The 21670-nt window shown below is 44.2% G+C and overlaps 2 protein-coding genes across 9 annotated transcripts in view; both read right to left on the reverse strand.

Moving 5' to 3' along the window:
• Positions 1 to 21670, reverse strand: part of PHYH (phytanoyl-CoA 2-hydroxylase) — a 1057918-nt gene that overhangs the window by 731057 nt on the left and 305191 nt on the right. The gene's annotated exons all lie outside the window — the stretch shown is intronic.
• FRMD4A (FERM domain containing 4A) overlaps positions 1 to 21670 on the reverse strand; it is a 695352-nt gene that overhangs the window by 359505 nt on the left and 314177 nt on the right. For 2 of the 8 annotated variants that reach the window (XM_050803198.1, XM_050803195.1), the window contains exon 1: positions 6346 to 8742. The exons of 3 other annotated variants lie outside the window; for them this stretch is intronic. In XM_050803198.1, the coding sequence (XP_050659155.1) occupies positions 6346 to 6438 (93 nt within the window). In that variant the 5' untranslated portion in view covers positions 6439 to 8742. Of the gene's footprint in view, positions 1 to 6345; positions 8743 to 21670 lie in introns of those variants that run through there. 3 more of the 8 variants (XM_050803193.1, XM_050803196.1, XM_050803200.1) reach the window with 3 other exon arrangements.

Consider the following 21670-nt stretch of genomic DNA (forward strand, 5'->3'; position numbering starts at 1 on the left):
TCTGTGAACCAGAGAATTGGAGTCCCCAATAGTCCGTGTTCTTTTTCTCCAGAGAGGCGTATATTTATAGAAGGAACAAAACCCCATACAGGATGAGGGGGCTGGCTAATAATATGTGTGAATACACTGATCTGTCTGAACAGTTCTTGGCTGCCTGTGCTCAATGGTAATAAATATCCACTGAAAGCCGTCTGCTGTATGTGTTTTCGGTAACGTCTCACACTTCCCTGCATGAATACATTCAGAATGTAAGCACCACACACTCAACTATAGAGACTCTGTTGTATTCCGAATTCTTAAGTTATGCAGCTTAGCAGCTGTGATAATGTAATGGTTTGCAAAATAATAGACTGGCAAGACGTCAACCTGGAATAACACATCATATAATGAATGATGTGGGTACAAAAAGGTTTAATTTATGCTGTGTTAAAAATATCGCTCCAGAAATATCCCACCATTTCAGTCTTTCCTAGACACACAAAAACCCTTTCACCTAAAATATTGGAATAATTGTGGTAAAAGAGAATGCTTTCTTGTCTCATTTTCCCCCCAATAAAACTATCGAATTTGTACTACTTTGTGAAGAGACCTATGATTTGAGTCTGATTGGCTGTTCGCGCATTAACTTTGTTCCACTTAAAGATGTACGGCATGGTCTTAGAGTTCCCAATAAACAAGAAAAGAGCATTTTGCTTTCTCCGCTTGTACTGACACGTAAGAGCGAACACATTTTCCACCAAAGATAATGGGACTTGTGGTAGGTTGGCATGGGGATGGAGGCTGTTCCAGTGTAGGTCTTAATTCTGATCCTCTTCTCGAATTTGCTCACTGAGAGTTTATATGAACTTTTAGATTTCATTCATTCTGTTATCTAGTGGATCTTTATTGCACTCCTGTTACGAACCAGGAACCCAGGGGTGTTCCCTGTCCTCAAGATGCCTGCATTGTATGGAGGATTATGACTGATGCAAACCAGAGGTTTCAATGCAGTGTGATTTGTGCTATGGTAAGGGAATTCTAGAGTGCTATGAGAGCCTGCAGGGAGAGCACTTACTCAGACTTGGGGAGGGGATGGGGTGCCTGGAAGAGCTTCCTGTAGAATTGCCTTTAGGCTGAAAGAAGTAAAGGGGGTGGAGGGAGGAGGCAGAAAGTGCCAGGAATATGAAAACACACACAAAGGCCCTAGGGCAAGAGCAATCTCAGTAGTTTAGAGGAACTGCAAACACGTCCTAGTTGGAATATAACACTCCCAGAGTAAGGCGTGGGAAGAGGTGAAGCTGGAGAGCTGTGATTAGGAAAGGCCTTGTGATTTGTCCTTATCCTGAGGCAGAGAGCCACTTAAGGGTTTCAGTAGACAAGTGGCACAATCACCCCTCGGTTTTAGAAAGAGCACAGTGGCTGCAGCACAGAGCATGAATTGAGGGGAGCAAGACCTGACATGGTGAGAAGGCAATATGCAGGCGAGTGATGGTGGCGGGCTGCACCAGGGAACAAAGGAGCAGGACGGGGGAGACACGTCTCAGAGCTGGAATGGACAGTGCCTTGTGGCTGTGAGAAGGAGACGATGGAAAGAGAGGAGGCGGGAAGACGCCAGGATCTAGTTTGGGTTTTAGGAAGCTGGGGGTGTTAGAGGAGAAGCAGGATTATTAGGAGAGATGATGAAGTTCAACATGGACATGCTGGATTTGAGGTGTTGAGATGTTCAAGAGAACAGTGATGTCCAGTCCACCTGGGGGGTCTGTGGGTGTGGATATTAGAGAGGATAAGTCAACGGGGCAGAGGAACAATCCAATAAATGCGGGAAATTATGCTCCCACTTCAACAGATGATCTTACGGCTGGGAAATCAGTGGGTGAAAACAGAGATACAGCAACTCGGTAAATATTTGCTTGACTGAGTCCAAGCCCTCATAGGTGGGCATCTCAGGGTGTGAAGGCATACACATTTCTCAGCTTCCTGGAGCCCAAACTAGAGCAGAGAATATAGACAGCAGCCTAGCAGATTTCACCTCCACTTAAAACCATAAACTAAAACAACGTGGGATGGGCTACATAAAAGGTTCACTCACTCATTCTTAGGCTTTGCATCTATAAAGGTAATCTCCAACATAAAACCATTTCCTCGTATTGCAAAGTTATACTAGTTTAATAAAAACTTTCCCCCTGCCCCAAGGCAAACTCCCAGAAAAAAATTTCCACATTTTCTCTTTCCTTAATTCACTTATATGTTTTGTTCTTACATTTATTAGAATTTTCCATGAAGTTCATTTTTACTTTACTTCTGGAATAAAAAACATCTGGCTTTGAGGGAAGAAACCATACAGAAGGATCTGGGCTTGAGTAAGTCGAGTTACTTGGGATTCACGTGTAGTCAGTTTGAAAGACTTAATTTTCCACGTGTCTTACATAAAATTGGGAGTTCCAGAAAAGTTATCACCATGACACAATATACTGCTTTTCTTGGCTTTAGCAAGTGAATAGCCCTAAAGGACGGCTCCAGGAGACAGGGAAGTGTGTCTAAATATAAAAAATTGCCATCTGTTATTAAAAATACAAGACTGGGTGCGGTGGCTCGTGCCTGTAATCCCAGGACTTTGGGAGGCTGAGGCAGGTGGATCACTTGAGGTCAGGAGTTTGAGAGCAGCCTGGTCAACACCGTGAAACCCTGTCTCTACTAAAAATACAAAATCATCCAAGTGTGGTAGCACACGCCTGTAATACCAGTTGCTCTGGAGGCTGAGGCAGGAGAATTGCTTGAACCCAGGAGGTGGAGGTTGCAGTGAGCCAAGATCGTGCCACTGCGCTCCAGCCTGGGCAACACAGCGAGACTCTGTCTCAAGGGAAAAAAAAAAAAAAGATACAAGCCAAGTGTTCTTATACACAAAGACAGGCAATCTTAAAAACGATGCCTATCATTATGGACTGCATTTTATGTGATTGCCAGGTACTGTGTTAGGTCCTTGCATACATTTTTGGTGATCCTTTACAAGCACTGAAAAGGTGTGGGTATTGTGGATGGATAAACCAAAGCTGAGAAAGTTCGAGTCACTCTGTCAACGCCATATGACTCATAAATAGTCAATAGTCAAACAGCAAATAGTCAATAGTCAAACAGTAAATAGTAAAACTTGTAAATAGCAAATAGACAAGCCTCACCCTTGTCATCCCACCGTGCTGCTTTCTGTAGCACCTAAATTGTCTCTGTTACTTATTTTGCAGCTTAATTCTAGCCTGTATTACATTGACTTCTAATTGTTTTATTTATATAAACTTTACAGGCCTAATCTCTCCTCCCAAACCAAACATGGCATTTTATATTTCTTTCTTTCTTTTCTTTTTTTTTTTTTTTTTTGAGACGGAGTCTTGCTTTGTCACTAGGCTGGAGTGCAGTGGCTCCATCTCGGCTCACGGCAACCTCCACCTTCTGGGTTCAAGCAATTCCCCTGCCACAGCCTCCTGAGTAGCTGGGATTACAGGCACACATCACCACGCCCGGCTAATTTTTTGTATTTTAGTAGAGACAGGGTCTCACCATGTTGGCCAAGATGGTCTCCATCTCCTGACCTCATGATCCGACCACTTCATCCTCCCAAAGTGCTGGGATTACAGGTGTTAGCCATCACACCAAGCCCATTTCATATTTCTTTCATGTTTCCACCCTCCCTAGCACAGTGATGGGCTCATGGCAGTCTGAAGAAGCATGAACCAGAACTAAGTCTGGTCTCTCAGGATTTGGTGGATGTCTAAGTTGCAGGATTAAAAAGTTGCAATTCCTTCTTTCAACTCAACCTCTAGGCAGTTGGATACAGAAGCAATTGTTGAACCCTGGGCACCTAAGGGGACAGGACTGTTAGTGTCCTGGAAATCATGTTCTTCTATTTGGTTTTCACCACCTCTGAATGGCATGTCTTCTATATTACCTTTAATGTGAATACAGGTGACGAGGTGGTTATAACCCTTTTCTCAGGGCTAGGCTGCCATGCCATTGCTCCTCCAGAGAGCAAAGATGAAACATGATCCCATGGGTAAGGACATGCAATGCCAGGTCCCTGGATTTAGGTCCCACTCTGTCATTGACTGTATATTCCTATAGAGAACATTAAACCTCTCCATACCTTGGTTTCCCTATTTATACAGGACAAGGGTAGTAACCCCTGGGCTCTGTGCCTTGTTAGTAACTTGCGATGGTAAAGCAGGGGAATGGACTGAAAGCCTTATAGAAATGTAAGGTCTTCCACGTCATTAGATACTGTGAGACAATGGAAACCGCTGACGGAACTGAACAAACTGCTGTTGCTTTACACTCCCAATGGAAGAGTGCCGGCTCTCAGCGTTTGCCCTTTCCTCTCCTCCTCTTCTATGAACACGGGACTCCATTCTGAAAATTGTCACAGAATTGTCAATTCCACTGACCCACGGTGTAAGATGTCCAGTGGAATTGACAGGAAATCATACATTTCAATTAGTTCCACTTCCCATTGCTGTGGAGGGTGAGGTGCTACCTTACCTTCACGGGGAAGACCCAGTGCTCCAAGGCTGTGCTGCACGGGAGGGCCCCAGAGAGCTCAGACCATACTCACATTAAGGCCGGTGTAACAATGGGGTGTGCTCAAGGGCAGAAAATAGCCCTGTGTGCTTTGAAGGCAAGTGTGTGCAAACATATCCAATAACAGATATGTTTTGTGTAAGATACTATATCCCTATATTGTCAATTTTTCTAAAATTGGTAAACAATGACTAACAGAAGTGGTAACTGCATATATTTGAATTTATGCAAACATACATGATTTATTAAGCACTTTATCTGGAGATCATAATGGTATAAATGGAGGTTTCCGGGTGACTGGATTTGTGTGTGTGTGTGTGTGTGCGCGCGTCTATAAAGGATAAGTATCTGCTCAATATTGCCATTCGCAGAGCCCTAAGGCACACAATTCACATTTCCATGTTAGTATTTGTGAATCAATATCTTAATAATAGAACACATGATAAAAATTTAGTTACCATACAGACCAAAGAGTTTTCACTAACACCTAACATCACACTCAATAGCAGCCTGATCCATGCGTAAATTTTGCTATCACTGATGGCCTAAGCTCTAAGCTATTGGTATAACACGAAATACACAGTAAGTATTTAGTACATATTAGTTGATGATCTTGACATTCAGAACAAGAAATAAGTCTCAAAATCAAGACCTACACACAACTAGAATGGAAAGCGAAGTTTTTTTTTCATTATTCAAATGGCAGAAAAATGTAACTCATCAAAACTCAGGAAATCAACCTTGCCTAAGTATTTAGTTAGCCCCTCATATTTTTAAACCTTTAGTTGTTTTTTTTAAAAATTAAACATCACTGAGTAGTAAGTATACCAACCAGAAAAAGTCACTTGAATTCAATTCTGATCTTTATAAGATGCTGCATATTGCTGATCTGGCGAGAGAGCGTCATGTGAGGCTGTTCGCTTTATCAGGTCTTGGACTACACCGTAACTGAAGACGTCTATGTAGGTGACGAAAACTCATGCAAGGGCTTGCCACGATTCAAACACGGGCTTTTGGGATTTCTGAGACCAACAGAACTGCTGTACGCTTTGTGGGTGTAGGGATTCCTCCTGCGTGTTGAGCCTGTCACCCCAACGACAACCAGCTTTGCATTAACTACAGTCAGCCTCAAACTGCATCTGTTACTCCAGAGAAGGACAAATCCTTATTATTATTTTATAGGATCTTCTCTGCTAGAGACTTCCAAAGTAAACATGCTTTCAGGAAATTAACAGAGTAATTTTAAGCCAAAATCCATAGTATTAAAAACAAATAAACCCCAAATGATAGCAATGTATTTGGGGACAAAAAAAAAAGCTTTTAATCAACTGCCTGCATAATTTAAACCACCAAGGCTTTGAAGCTCCTTCACATCACCATCACCTCCCTTTTAGACACTGTCACCCAGCAGAAGGAATTCACAGCCCTGCTGCACTAATCAGTATGTTTCAATAAACACAGAAGAAATCAGTTTCGCAACCCCCATGCATTTCTCAGCAAGCACTCAAATCTTTCAAACCCATTCCGGGGGAAGTTCCCGACCCAATCTTATCCCTCGTATTTCATCTCTAAGAGCACCCCTCCCCCATCCGAGATCCACAAGTTACAAAAATTACTGTTTCAGATTTCTCATCGTTATCTGTTAAAAAACTAAAATTACAGATCAGATAGTATTCTACAGTCCCAGGAACTCCAACTGTTTGGGAACGTGAGTGACAGAAGTAACGCGGTATACAATGAGAAAAACATCTCCCTGTCTTTGGAGCAATTGAGAAGCAAACAGCCCGCCACGTAGCTTACCCTTTCAACGCTGCGCCTTCTCAGAGATCCATAAGGAATTTTCAGTAAAAGTCTTTGGGATCTATTCGGAGCCACTGCAGCCTGAACCACCATGGTGTACAGCTGTGTCTCTCTCTGTGTGTGTGTGTGTGTGTGTGTGTGTGTGTGTGTGTGTGTGTTCCCAGCAAAGGGAGAGAAGGAGCCTCCCTCAAAAATAAGTTATGGTCTCCTGGAGGGTTCCCAAATATCAAATAACTGAAAGAGTTTTTCTTTCGACCATCTGAGTCAAGATGTGGTTTGTCAGGAGGAGGGGGGATGGGAAGAAAGAAAACCAGCCCAAGTTCTGCAACTTCAGCGCTCACGAAGCAACATCTCTAGCTTTCTTCCATCTGTCCCCCTGCACAGCTGGTTCAGCGAGACTGCGGTGTCCCGCTCGTGGGCAAGTAACGCTCCTGGGGAGACTGATCCAGAAATGTCAACTTTGCTTCTTGTGGCTGCAGATGGTAACCAGGTCAGTTGTCTAATCAAAGCTCTATCAGACGTATTATTCATTCCATCACGTGACTCCAAAGCCCCTCGGCTGTACAGTAGGTCACATGCTCACCTTAAAAAGACTATTTGGAATATCACCATCTGGAATGGAGATTAATGCAGAATCCTACATTCTGATTTCACTCTCTTCTGAACGGAGGAACGATATTTGACGACCAGAGACAGAACACATCAGGGACCTCTTTGCAGTCATAAATTCTATCTATAAAACCGAGCATCAGACATGTATATCTGTTTTCCCTTCCTGCTTTCTAACACATAAAAATAAACACACGGGTATTACTCACTGTATATGTGAATACAGTCCACGGAGAGAAAGTATGAGGGAAAGAAGAAGAAACTGCTTTAATCACATGATTCAGATGAATCGAATCAAATCGAGCAGACTTGCGTTTGGCACCTTGTCATTTAAATGTTTGTGTTATAGAACATTTATTTTTATGCATGCCAGTAACCAGTAAACGCGAAGAAACTATGTTTCATTTTACAAGGTTGTGTCTTGTGTCGAAGCAGACTCATCCATCAAGTCTGTCAATTATTTTCTGATCACATTGTGTAATTTCAGATCAGACAGCTTTCTTTGACGGATGGCATAAATGGTTTCAAACGTTAATTTTTCCGTAATATTTTCCTCTACCTGCCCCATCTCTACTCCTCCCTAAATCGGCTTATTTCCATAGCAGAAAAAATTACTACAAAGAAAATCAAGTAAGGGGCTTCCAGGATATGGGGTATGTTCGGATTTTTTTTCTTTTTCTTTTTAAAGCATTTCTACATACACTGCTTCTGTCTGTCCTGAGTTTTACGAAAGGAATGGCCATTTCCTTTGCAGTCATCCCCTGGTTTTTGGTGTTAGCCTCATACACTCTGGGCACCAGCTTTGAGACACTGTCTGCAGACTAGTGCTGAGTTTATTGAAAATGACGGAAAAGAAGGTTCTGTTTATTCAAACAAACCTAATAGGAAATGGGGGTGGGGTGCGAAGGGAAGAAGCAGAGTTTTACACTATGAGAAAATGAATCAGAAGAAACAGGAGAGGGGTGCCATAGCGGCGGCGGCAGCGTGCAGACTGGAAACCTGGGTTCAGCCCTCCAACGCAGACACACATCGCAAGTCAGTTAAAGAAAGCATCGAGTTGATGTGGGAAGTTCCAAATATACAACAATTGGGCTTTGTTCGTAATTGGTTCCATGTGTGCAGTGGGAGAGTCAGTGAGAGGGTGAGAGAGACAGGGGGAGATGGAAACCTCTTCACCACGGCTCACACGGCGTCTTTGGCGAGGTGGTTTAGGTTTCCATCTCTTTCTTCCCTCTTTCTTGCTTCTTGCCTGCACTGCCTGGTTTCAGAGTACTGGCGGGGGGTGGGAAAAAATCTGGAACGATACCCGATGATTGAGCCAAAGCAAGAGAAACTCATTTCTTTGTAAAACTGCACTTGACGTTGTAACGGTTTTGAACAAAGGATAGGCACATTTTCAGAACACTTTATCTGTTCAGAGTCAAGGCATGTCATTCTTCCAGCTCAGTTTTGGAGTTGGTGGAGGGGACAATGATGAGATGGACTGAGAAGCCACTGCCTCTTCTGTGACCCAGGCCAGGGCAAAGCCCCGGGGAGCTGAATTTATTTACATTTGACTAAATGCAACTTCCTGTTTCCCAGGGGTATTAATGAGTGTTTCACTGGGGGGCTTAGGCTTATGGCATAGTTCAGACCATAAGGGACATTTTGATGAACTAAGTGCAAATAAAACAAAAACACATGCATTTGATTAAGGTTAAAATACATATAGAAGAGAATGTTAATGGAAACAAAAATAACCCTGGGCCAGACTCCCACACATCTGAGTCTCACACATTCCACATCCTTCCCTTGGGAGGCGGGGAGAAGGATCACTTTTCATATTAGCACAAGAGTCTCCTCCCAGATAATGGAGCCCTCCCCAGTCCCTGCGGAGTAGGTGACCACCTCCTTGGAGTGATTTAAAGGCTCTCAAAGGTTGGCTTGTCCAAAATTATCTTTCTGCTTGTCTTGCCATGTGTGTTGGAGACTTACACATTCAAAATTAATTGTTGAGTTAAGGTCTTTAAAAAAAAAAATAGAGACAGGGTCTCACTATATTGCTCAGGCTGGTCTTCAACTCCTGGACTCAAGCAATCTTCTCGCTTCGGCCCCCCCAAACTGCTAGGATTACAGGCATGAGCCACCATGCCTGGCCAAGTATTTCTTTCCATTGTTAGAATACAAATGTGTTTCACCGGAAGGGATATGCATTCATACTCTCACAGTTACGACCACTTTAGGAGAAGCGAGGGGAGCGAATGTTCACTGAGCACCCACCCATTGCCAGGCCACATGCTGTGAGGTTATCAAAGGTTACTTCCAGGGAAGAAATGAGTTTCATTATCCCTGTTTTAGAGGTGAAGACACTGGTGCTCAGAGGGGTTTAACAAGTTGGCCATGGCAGCACAGCTAGAAATGTCAGAGCTAGGATGAAAACCAAAGTCAACTGGTGTGATTTCAGGGTCCAGCTTGCTGTCCCACGGGACTTTATCAGACTACAGCAGTTTGGAAATCCCAAAGGAAGATACATCTGTTGAATCCAACAGGAAAATGGAAAACTCTGTCTTTGAAAAGAAGAGAATGTCAATACAGGAAACTGTTAGATTGAGCAATTTTAGAGTTTCTGGAGCTGCTGCTTTGATGTCACCAGGAGTAAGGCACAGGGGATGGAGGGGCTAAGAAGCACAAAGGGGAGGCGGGGAGGCTGGCCTAAGTGGTCAAGGAAGGAGCCGAGTTATTAGAGCTGGGAGAGCCAGGGTCACCTACTAGAGGCTGGAAACTTGGAGACCCATCCAGTGGGAGATTCAGCCACTGCTGGAGCCTTCATTCATGGTCAAGGGGAGGTGAGGAGAAATTCCTGGCCCTTCCTTTCCATCCGACTTCCAGTCTCCTGGCAGCATCTTCCAGCTAGTTGAAAGGGAACTCTGGAAATAGCCATGTAGGCAGGGCAGGGAAAGGGTGAGCCATAAATCTGAGTATATGCGGCTCCAGGCCAGTCCTGAGGGACTGAGACATTGGACCAAAGGACTGGGAAACGGTAAATTAAGGGTGAACTGAAAAGAACAGCAAGAGGAGGTGGTACACGGTGGCTGACGCCGGTAATCCCAGCACTTTGGGAGGCAGAGGTGGGTGGATCACCTGAGGTCAGGAGTTTAAGACCAGCCTGGCCAACATGGTGAAACCCCGTCTCTACTAAGAACACAAACATTAGCTGGGCATGGTGGTGGGTGCCTGTCATCCCAGCTACTTGGGAGGCTGAGGCAGGAGAATGGCTTGAACCCAGGAGGTGGAGGTTGCAGTGAGCTGAGATCTCACCACTGCACTCCAGCCTGGTAGGCAGACAGCACGAGACTCTGTCTCAAAAAAAAAAAAAAAAAAAAAAAAAAAAAAAAAAAAAAAAAAAAGAACAGCAAGAGGAAAACCTACGAAAAAATATTACATAGAAAGAGCAGGTTGTTTTCAGGATGGCAGATGACACGGTACTCTCAGCATCCAGGAAGGGCCTAATGGCTGCTGGATGTGGGGTGGGAGTCATGGGGGGAAAGATGCCTCAGGGATAGGGGGCAGTCAACAAACTGTGTGCAGGAGAGGGAGATGTAGAAGACACTCCGGTTCTAGACTCTCTGAAGCTGCTGCTTTTGATGCCTCAGGGAGCAGCGCACTTAAGGCTGGCAAAGCCTTTTGTTTGTTTGTTTTGAACATTTCCTTCCAGTCTTGGTGAAAATGTTTGCATTAAAATCCTGGAAGGAAAATACATAGAAATCCGTTGAGCCAGGTTTCAGGAAAGTCACTGATCTTGACATGCCACAGCAAGATGTATCAAAGCAAATGGGTGTTCTTGGTCATGAATAGCAGGGCGTGAAAGGGGTGGGGGGAATGGGGGGGAATATTCCATCACAGAGAGAGCATTTTGCAATGCTGGTGATAATAGAGGCAGCAGCAGGACGGGGAAGAGTCTGCTGGGCCAACGTGTATGCGCGGTCACAGGAGGGGCCTCACAGATGAAGTCAGTGCCCGTGTGGATGCATGCTGAAAAGCCACGTGAAGGTTAAATGATCTCCTGATGGAATCCTGGGCCCTGGCACGGACATGCGGCCTGATCATCGCAGCCCAGGGTGATCCTGATGAGCCGGCCTCAACTATTTGTCCAACCGTTTGCCCAATGCCTGAAATCACCACTAGTGAGGCTGACCTGTCTGTCCCCTGGAAGTCCACTCACATGTGTGTCTGACCTCAGAACTGCCACTTGCTGGCACTAAGTAAACTCATTTGCATTGCTTTATTTTGTTCATTTGGCAGAATACTGAAAGGACAGGTCACAGGACAGAGAGGTTTCAGCTGGGGAGGTGACTGAGGTCACACTGTATAATAGGTGCTGTCATGACACTCCCAGGGCAGAAGGCAGGCTGAAGCCAGCATGAGCCCCAGCAGAAGGGGCTCAGCCAAGGATGGTGAGCTGGAGGAAGAGATGGGAAGGTGACCTGAGGGGCCACTCTGATTTTGTTCCTTATCATTCTTTCCCTTGTAAAAGGTGAAATACCACTTACATGAAGGAAACGGAAACAATCCAAAGCTGACCGTGTAAATATCTGTCCTAGCTTCCATCTTGAGCCATACTTCCTTGTAACATCTTGCAGGCTGTTAAAAGCGGGCTCTTTCTCAGTGTCGTTTGAGGTCTCCAGGCAATAGGTGGCAACTATTCCCACCTTCTCCCACATGCCAATCAAGAAGTTAGGCCTCTAAGCAGGACATGCACAAGGGGTGTCTGAGAAGCAGGTTTGAAACCCCTCAATGACCTCACCTACAGGCTGTAGGAGGAGGGAGAGGGAGACAAAAGAGGAGTGTGGGGCTCAGGGAAAGAGAGGCGCCTGAAATGGCTCATTGGAAGAGAGGCATCATTTGGACCAGGGAATTGCAGGGATAAGTCCCCAGAGATTCCCAGCAAAAAACCCACAAGGCACCCTGCAAGAACAAGAGGTGGGTTTAAACACCCATCAGTCCCAGAGAAAGCCAAGGCCAGCCCAGCCAGGCATGGTGGCTCAAGCCTATAATCCCAACACTTTGGGCGGCCGAGGCAGACGGATCCCCTGAGGTCAGCAGTTCAAGACCAACCTGACCAACATGGAGAAATCTCGTCTCTACTAAAAATACAAAATTAGCCAGGAGTGGTGGCGCGTCCCTGTAATCCCAGCTCCTTGGGAGGCTGAGGCAGGAGAATCGCTTGAGCATGGGAGACGGAGGTTGCGGTGAGCCGAGATTGTGCCATTGTACTCCAGCCTGGGCAACAAGAGCGAAACTCTGTCTCAAAACAAAGCAAAAACAAAAACAAACAAAAAAACCCAAAACCCAAGGCCAGCCCATGACAGCTCAGGCACATAAAGCTCTCTGCTGGGCCCTGGCCTTTGGTCCACCTCAGCTCTGGAGGGGTGAAGACAGGGCAGTGAGTATCAGGGAGGTGGGTGGGATGCAGGGGAGGGATTTGGAGGTGGAGCCACACACTCAGGGCTCCCACTGCAGCCATCGCCCAAACCTGCCCCCAGCTGGGGGATGGGAGAAACCATCACTTTGATGGAAGCTGATGTTGTAATTATTGTCATGTGAAGCAGGGAAGAGGAGCAGTAGGATGAAATTGAACCAACACATATGCAGGAAGAAAATATATTCTTCCTAATACCCTGCCTCGATCATTACACATTCTATGCATATAACGAAATATCACATGTCCCCCATAAATATATATGTGTATTATGTATCAATACAAAAATGAAACATAGCTAAATCTTCAAAAAGTACATTCTTAAAAGACTTGGAAAATTCCTAGAGCAGGAGGGGGAAGTTTGGAAGGGAAACTCTGTGTTTCTTCAACATTCCACCCCCATCCCATTACCTCCCGACCCAGCTATAGCCTAGGTAATTCATGTCATGTCTCATTAGAGGAAGCTGAGACTGAGGTTAGACAAACAGAAAGGCTGCCTACATCCATAATTTTCTGTTTGAAAACTGGCTGGAATTTAGGTCAAACATGAAACCCAATATCCGTAAGAACAGGACCAAGACATCAAGCAACACTCCTGTCACCAGACCTCACAGGCCCAGGGCCTGCGAGATTATCTCCAGCTCACCAGTGTGGGAAAGTGTAGCTTTTTCTTGGTTTCACCTACGGTTTGCTCTAACACAATGCACTGTTTGCAGTATCTGTCTTTGGACAGACTTTTCCTCCTCCTGTGCCATTTGGAAGACTCTGGGTAGAACTGTACCTAGCTAGGGTGGGCAGATACATTTTTCCCTCCCTCCCTCCCTCCCTCCCTTCCTTCCTTCCTTCCTTCCTTCCTTCCTTCCTGCCCTCCCTTCCTTTCTTCCTTCCTTTCCTTCCTTTTTCCTTTCTTCTTCCTTCCTTCCCTCCCTCCCTTCCTTTCATTCTTTCTTCCTTTTTTCTTCTCTACCTCCTTCATCCCTCCCTTCCTTCCTTCCTTCCTCCCTCACTAACTTCCTTCCTTTTCTTCTGTCCTTCCTTCTCTCCCTCCCTCCCACCCTTCCTTTCATCCTTTCTTCTCTTCCCTTTCTCCTTCCTTCCTTTTCTTCTTTCCTTTCTTTTCTTCTGTCCTTCCTTCTCTCTCTCCCTCCCACCCTTCCTTTCATCTTTTCTTCCCTTTCTCCTTCCTTCCCTCCCTTCCTTCCTTACGTTTCCTTCCTTCCTTCCTTTCTTCCTTCCATTCCTTCCTTGTTTCCTTCCTTTCTTCCTTCCCTTCCTCCCTCCCTTTCATCCTTTCTTCCCTTCCTCTTCTCTCCTTGCTTCCTCTCTTTCTTCTCTTCCCTTTTCTCCTTCCTTCTTTTTTCCCTTCCCCTCCCCTCCTTTCCCTTCCCTTCCCTGCCTCTCCCTTCTTTCCCTTGCCTTGCTGGACTGCAGTCTAGGCTTCATTTAATACTTCATTTAATACTTATCCTCTATGAGCAGCCAGGCAAATGAGATAAAAGATGTTTAGACTGAATTGTGCAGTTTGATTCCTGCTTATCCTTGCTGGGAGAGGGTGTGGTGTTCTAGAATAAATGGTCAATTCCTTGCTTCTGCCATGACACTGTCCATGCTCTTCTTGTATACTGTACTAAGCTCTATCATACTGGCTTCATCCTTGTCTAAATGGATTGTACTATTTTCATTTATTGCTTATGTTACTTCATTCATTCAACCACTATTTTATTGAGTGTTTAATAAAATAAGGCAACTCCCTTATATGGCATATTCTATTACAGGCACTATTCTAAAGTTTTAAAATATTTAATTTATTTAGTTCTCATTACACTTTATCAAATAGGTACTCTTATTTTCCCTGGATGAAGACAAAAGGACTGAGGCACAGAGATTGAAGTAACTCACTCAGGGTCGCAATGAGAGGCTCCAGAGTCCATTGACTGCCTCCCTCTTCTGTGTTACTACAACGGATCAAGTGCTGAGCCAAGAACCGGGGATGCAAGGGAACTTTTGCTTATTGGAAGAGTTTTCTTTTGTTCCTCAAACTCAGCTCCTCTCTGTGATGAGGTGTCTGTGGTGAAGTGAAAGACTGCTGGCCTTAGCCCTGAGTCTGCATGTGAAAATGTCATCACAAGGGGAAGCAGACCTGGCCCTCTTCCAGGGCAGAGAGGAAAATGCAGCCTATGTTGCATGGGAACTTCACGTGCTAATCGCACATCCCAGAATCTCACTCAATCTTTATCATAGCAAGCATCAATCACTCAATCTTTATCATAGCAAGCACCAATAATAGAAAATGTCAAGTCTACCGAACACCCACCCAACAGGATGAAACAATGTTTGTGAAAGTTCTTTGTAAACAAGACGTGTGCACCTTCCCTTTTCTTCCAGTCTCAATTCTGCACATGGTTTTCCTGTTGTCTCATTTGCCACAACAGCCTCCTGTACTTCACCATCTAGCCTTCTGCCTCTTCCTGTCTGTTCTGCTATAAGGTCCATGTTTCATCTGCCTGAATTCCTAAAAGGCCATCCGGCTTAGCCACATATTTTGAGTGGTAAAGAGACTTCTTCCTGAACCTTTGAGAGCTCCCTGTTTAGTAGATTTCATTTGAGTAACTATGAGTACAGAATTAATTCACCCAGGTTAAGAGCCCCTATCCCCATCAACTGAAAATCACACATCACAAAGGAAGCTAGACCTTATCCTCTTGCAGGGCAGGGAGAAAAATGCACCATCTGCAGCCTGGAAACCTCACGTGAGAATCAGCCATCCCAGGATCTCACTCGATCTTTCTGGCAAGGATCTAGCCATAGAGAATGTCAAATGTGAATGACCCATGTGGAAGATGAGTCAGCATCTGTGTTAGAAGGCCTTGCTTTATGGACATCAAGCACGAGGCCCATCAGCATGCTTGCAGGTTGTTCAGCTCTTCATCCGCAGACAGAGATCTTGCTCACAAGCTGCAGATGGATTTTATGCCTCCACCTGAAGGTCCTTCACATCTGGTCTTGATATGATTTGTCCCCATGAGAACTCCACTTGCTCTTCCCAGCATGAGACCAAATCAGGTCATCAGTGGCTATAGCCTGGCTAAGGGCTATTCTACATGGTAGTAATGGCTTATTGTGTGTGCTATTAGGAGTGATGTTATGCCCAGGGTCCGAGGAATCAACGCTCTTGCAAGATGGCTATGTGATTAAGCGGGTAATAAGCTGACCTCTATGAAGCTGGCTGTGTCGATTGGCTTTCAAGATCATTTTGCAAAACCCTTTTTCATGTGCTGTCAGTTGTGGACAGATTTTGATAACTAGCATTGATTTGTCATGTTTATGAAGCGCAGTTTCACAGGGTAAACTGTGTAATTGCACCTGGAATGGCAATATAAATAATGTTCTTATCTATGGTATTGACTGCCCAGGATTCGCTAAATATATATGGCATACCTCCAAACAGAGCCAATAGCTGTTGACTCGATATTTACTAGGCTTAGCTCTCAAATTTCAGGTGTCTTAATAAGCATTGGGTGGCGAATGATCAACTTTTACATCTGTTTCTAATTTCCGTGCTTCCTTTTTCCAGGAGGAGAAATTTAACAAGCAATTTTCTTCAACAGGGGAATAGTTCATCTTGGTTCAAGTAATCCCTCTGGTGCTGCAAAGGACAATGGCTTTCTTTAGGGCCATCAGATTGCTTTCGCTCCTGTGCCCAGGGTCATATCACTCCCAGGGTCAACTGTCCATTTGCTCATGGACATCTGGGATGAGTCACATGTATATTTTCCCAAAGTGAGGAAGGAAGAAAAGAAAGCATGTTGAATCTGCTTTTGTGATATACTGTTGCTTTGAAGCCTCATGTCATAGGAATATGGTTTATCTTGAATGTGTTCTAGAGTATACCCAACATCCTGTAAATCAAAACACCGAAATGCAAGCTTTGACCAGAATGGGTAAAACACCTCCAGTGCACAAATCCTTGTAGGTAGATGAGGATGACTAGGGGATTCTAACTGTTCTTGCTTGCTGGGGGTACTCTATTCTATGAATTTTAAACCTCTATGGCACAAATGCAGTTAATAGACTGTTGACATGAAAATTACATGAGATAGCACAGTTCTGCCTATGAGAACAAGGGTAGTAAGAAATGACATTAAGGCAGCTGGGAGCAGTGGCTCACGCCTGTAATCCCAGCACTTTGGGAGGCCGAGGCGGGCGGATCATGAGGTCAGGAGATCATAGACCATCCTGGCTAACATGGTGAAACCCTGTCTCTACTAAAAATACAAACAAACAAACAAAAACGGTTGTAGTGGCAGGCGCCTGTAGTCCCAGCTACTCAGGAGGTTGAGACAGGAGAATGGCATGAACCCAGGAGGCGGAGCTTGCAGTAAGCTGAGATCGTGCCACTGCACTCCAGCCTGGGTGACAGTTCGAGACTCTGTCTCAAAAAAATAAATAAATAAATAAAAAGAAAAAGAAAAAAGAAAAAAAAAATGACATTAAGGCTATATTCTGATTTGCATACTATAGAACAATGTATTTTAGACCTCATTCCATGAGCAAGGGGGAGCCATTTAAAGTTACTTTTAGGAAGGAAGTGACACTGTCCAATCTGAGTTTTGGGGACTTGATTGATAAAAGATGAATGGCAGAACAAAGAACCAGGGTTTATTGGAGGCTGAGAGAGCAGTTACAAGATTATTGCAATTGTCCAAATGAGAAATGATTAAGTGCAGAACTAGGACATTGTTCTTTTACAATTTCTATTCTGATAGACTAGAGGAAGGATGGTCCTATTAGTCAAAATAAATGCACAGGAGGAAGGGAAGGTTTGGGGAGATGATAATGAGTAGCTTGGGGAAGACAGAGCTTCTAATGCCTGAACATTTTGACCTGGAACTTAGCAGAGGAGTCAAGTCTGTAAATGCAGCTTTGGATTTCAACAGCAGACTACCAATCACTAAATAAGTTATCAGTTAAGTGTGAGGGCAGACGTTCAGTAACACACAAATTTACTTCTCATGCACCTTTACTGGAAGATGTCTCCAGCAGAACAATGTTAGAAGGGAATATGAATTCCAAGAAAAGAACTGATCACAGGAGAGGTACCAAGGGAGTTTCTAGAATAATAGAAAAGAGGATCCTCAAGAAGACAGTCATGCAGGAGACCAAGAGAAGAGCTAATCCAATTGATGCAGGAGGAAGGAGGGCTTCAGAAAGAATGTCTCAAAAAATAAAAAGAAAAAAAGGAGTGGGTTAAGTATCTGATGAATTTACCAAATTGAGAGGAGTTACACAGCTCTATTGAAAATCTTAGATAAAAATGATTGATAAATACATAGAACATAAAACAAACACTGAAATAAGGCAATTATCAACTCCAGGAAAAACATAAAGTTGTAAAATCCAAGACATGCCATCATAATGTGTAATATTTCTCAGATGTAAACAAGATTTTAATATTCATAATAAAACTGAATTTTGATTTAAATTGTGATGTCAATATATTCAGAAGACAGAGGGGGAAGAGATATGTGTGTTTGTAGGGAAACAGACTCAGAAGTCGGGAGGAAAGGACTGGAGCCTGGGGTTTTTCTTTCTAAGCCTTCTAGTACTCTTCAGCTTTCAAAGGTTATGAATATTGCCATGTACACATATTATTTTGATAAAAATAAAAATTAAATTATAAACAGAAGGATCAATGTTACAGGGGATTTGAGCCAACTAAGGACGGACAGTGATGGGGCTGATACCTTTGAGAACGTGCTCATGCAATGTCAGTAGCAGAAGTAGGGCTGTGGAGGGTGAGCTAGAACCACAGGCCTCTTTCTGAAAGGACAGATTTGAGTCTGATACTGGGTTATTTAATCCAATGAGAAATGTTTCAGGAACACCTGCTTGATTTCCTCTGTTTCTCTTTTTCCTTTGGGGTATGTTGTGGGTCTCCTCATCTACGGATTTGCTGTTGGAATGACTGCTGAATGCAAAGCCTCCAAGGTATGCCTCTGAGAGAAGCATTTTAAATCTTCTGAAACAAGATGCAGACAGACAAAATGAAACAGGACAAAGGCGTCACTGAGAGCACTGCCAACACTTCTGGAGCTAGTCCTGAAGAGCCATTCGTGCTCTTGGACTGATCTCCCGTCTTGTGCTCCTGGAGTGGTTGCAGGATCCTGCGTGTGCATTTGCAAGTGCGAGCTTGTGCACGTAAACACGTGTGCTGCTTTCTCTCATGAACCCAGCAGCATAGCAGCAGCTAGAGACGCCCCAGAGTGATGACAACTAATTATAAAACACCAGTCTGATATGTCCCTTTTATCTCATCTTGCAGAAGCCTTGCATTCCCCCAAAGCCCCCCAGTGGCCCTTTGTAATCCCAGAAAAGAAGTGTCAATATGGAAACAGCTGTTCTTGAGATAGTGGGATGACATCCTAATGAGCATGCCATCAGCTACAGAGGAAACCCAAGGCTAATGGGCGTCTGATGCAAATATTCTTTCTAGATCATCTAACTCACACGAGAAAGGCTACAGTCCCCAGCAAGGCTGGGAGAGGACACACTGGCCTATAGATGTCAAGTCCTCTTTTGTTCTTATTTAGGTTTTTAGCTTCTCAAACCCCGTGGGGCATCCGGCAATCTCCCTGGCTCCTCTGGAAGGTGACTCTGGAATAAGGCAGCCCAGAGGTTTTTTTTTTTGTTTTGTTTTTGTTTTTGTTTTGTTTTTTTAGCTTAGAGGCCATGCTAGGGAAGCCAGCAGGAGCACAGGGCTCCTGCAATTTTGGTAGCAGGAGAAACAGCCACAGGTTGCTGTAGTTCAGGCAGGGAGTGAAGGCTGTGCTTAGAAAGAACCTGAATTCCCAATCATTCAAGGGGGGAAGGTTAGGGAGTAATAGTGAGAGACAGCTTTAGAGGTGGAGGAAAGGGAAATGATGGATTGCAGCAAGCGACCTAAAACAGATGCCCTTTTTAGGGGCAAGGCAAGGGATGAAGAGAACTGACCTACCATGTGCCTCGTTGGCATCAGACACACCCCTGGGCATTTGCTCTATGTCACCTCTTCTGAATCTTCACCATGATCCTGTAAGCTGGGTAGCGTTAGCTGCACTTTATTGATAAGGAAACTGAAGCTCACAAAGAGGAAACACTTGCCAACAATCTCACATCTAGGAAGTGGAACTAAGCTGGGACTGAGACTTGAGCCCATGAGACTTCAAAGCTCCTCCTCAATTTTCTTTGAGTAGGGAAGCTATACACAAAATAAAGAAAAATCTTTATAAAAAACAGGGGGGCCCAGATATGGTAGTTTACACCTGGAATAATCCTAGCAGTTTGGGAGGCTGAAGCAAAATGATTGCGTGAACCCAGACATTCAAGACAAGCCTGGGCAACATAACAAGACCTCATCTCTACAAAAATTAAAAAAAAACAAAAACAAAAACAAAACACCCAGGCAAGGTGGCTTACACCTATAGTCCCACCTACTTGGGAGGCTGAGGTGTGAGGATAGTTTGAGTCCAGGAGGTCAAGTCTGCAGTGAGCCATGATCATGTCACCGCACTTCAGCCTGAGGGATAGAGGGAGACCCTGTCTCAAATAAATAAATAAATAAATAAATAAATAAATAAATAAATGCAAGCAAGCAAACTGGGGAAAGGTTGTGTTTCCCCCTGGGGGAAGGAGATAATCTTAATCTAGAGGGGATACCCAGAGACTCCTGGAGTCCTCACTCACAGTATTTCATTTTTAATCTGGATGGTGGTTACACTGGGTGTTCATGTTGTAAATAATCCTTTAGACTATATACACATGTTTTATGGGCTTTTGTGCACCTCACCGATATCTTACAATAACATATTACAAACAAAAAAGAGAGTCCCTATTCTTTTTGCATCCAATGATTTCTTCAGTATATCACAGGATGGCATCTGAAATGACTGTGTCAGACACCAGATTACAACCTGGTAAGAAATGCATGCAATCATGAGATTTCTGTTTTTTGCATTTTATTGCCCCCACCAAAAGTTAAATTTTACAATGACAGTAAAAATACACTAATTAAAAATCAAGCGATTGATATGTATCGTTGAGGTCCCTGTATACAATATTCTAGGTGCCACGGAGGTTACAAAGACATTCTTGCCTTTTGGATCTCAGGATCACCTTGAGGAGGAGGCAAGATAGAGACACAGAATGAGATAATTAACCAAACAAGGTCAATGAATAATGAGTGGTACAGAGAGAAAGTGCGATGGAAATCCACGTGTCTAAACTTCGCAGAGGAGAGAGAATTTCATTGAGGCTTGAAGGATGTATGAACTTCAGACAGGTCAAGAGGAAGCAGAATTACAAGCACAAAGACATAGTAATGAGAAGAGGCTCGCTGCCTCACAGAGACTGATGTGGATCAGTGTGGAGTGGGACACTCACAGTGGGAAATTATAGGAGATAGGCTTAAAAGAGAACTTGACCTCCAAAACCTTGTGTGATCTGGCCCAAACCTTTGTCTAGCTGCCTGAATTTGTTGGAATCATATGATTTAATATAAACATTGCATAATGCTAAATGTGATTTAAATGCTTCTTAAGGGAGAAGCAGGGGCACAAAAATGTTGCTACAGAGGGCAGGCAAATGCTATGTAAATAAGGGGTAAAAATTAAGTGTGGGGAGGTTGGGCTAGAGATGATAATGGGTGGAAGAACTGGAGAAGTACTGGCTGCGAGAGGATGAGAAGGTGAGTTCCAGTGAGAAGTCAAGGACGCAAACTGGGACTATGAAAAGATGGGTTGTATTTAGAGAAAAGGATGGAGTGTCTGACTCCATTCTCTCTCAAGGGGGAGTGCATCTTGGAGCTTTGAAACGAGACAAAGGTGGTAGAAGTATTAGGAGAGGAGCCTGCAGGTAGGGGAAGTTAAGGAGAGAAGAAGAATGGATTAATAACTTTGTGGTATTTAAATAAAACAGTTCCCTGATAAATTAGTTTCCTCCAATACGACCAAACTCACACCAACCCTTTGGCATGCCACAGATCACCCCCAAGAGTGACTCCACAGCCACCAGCCACTGTCCCGGGCAGGGTGGCCAGGCAGAGGAAGTCAGTGGTCCAAGAAGCCTCCCTGTCTGCAGCTCAGTTTCTGTTCATACTTCTCATAAAGTCATGACCCTGGTCATGAATCTCCCATCCCTGGAAACCCAGAAGGATGCTCTCCCTGCTGGACACATTCTTCCTCCAGGCGTAACTTCCAACACTAAGGGCGGAATGAATACGAG

Source organism: Macaca thibetana, chromosome 9 (assembly GCF_024542745.1).
Source record: "Macaca thibetana thibetana isolate TM-01 chromosome 9, ASM2454274v1, whole genome shotgun sequence".
NCBI lineage: Eukaryota > Metazoa > Chordata > Mammalia > Primates > Cercopithecidae > Macaca > Macaca thibetana.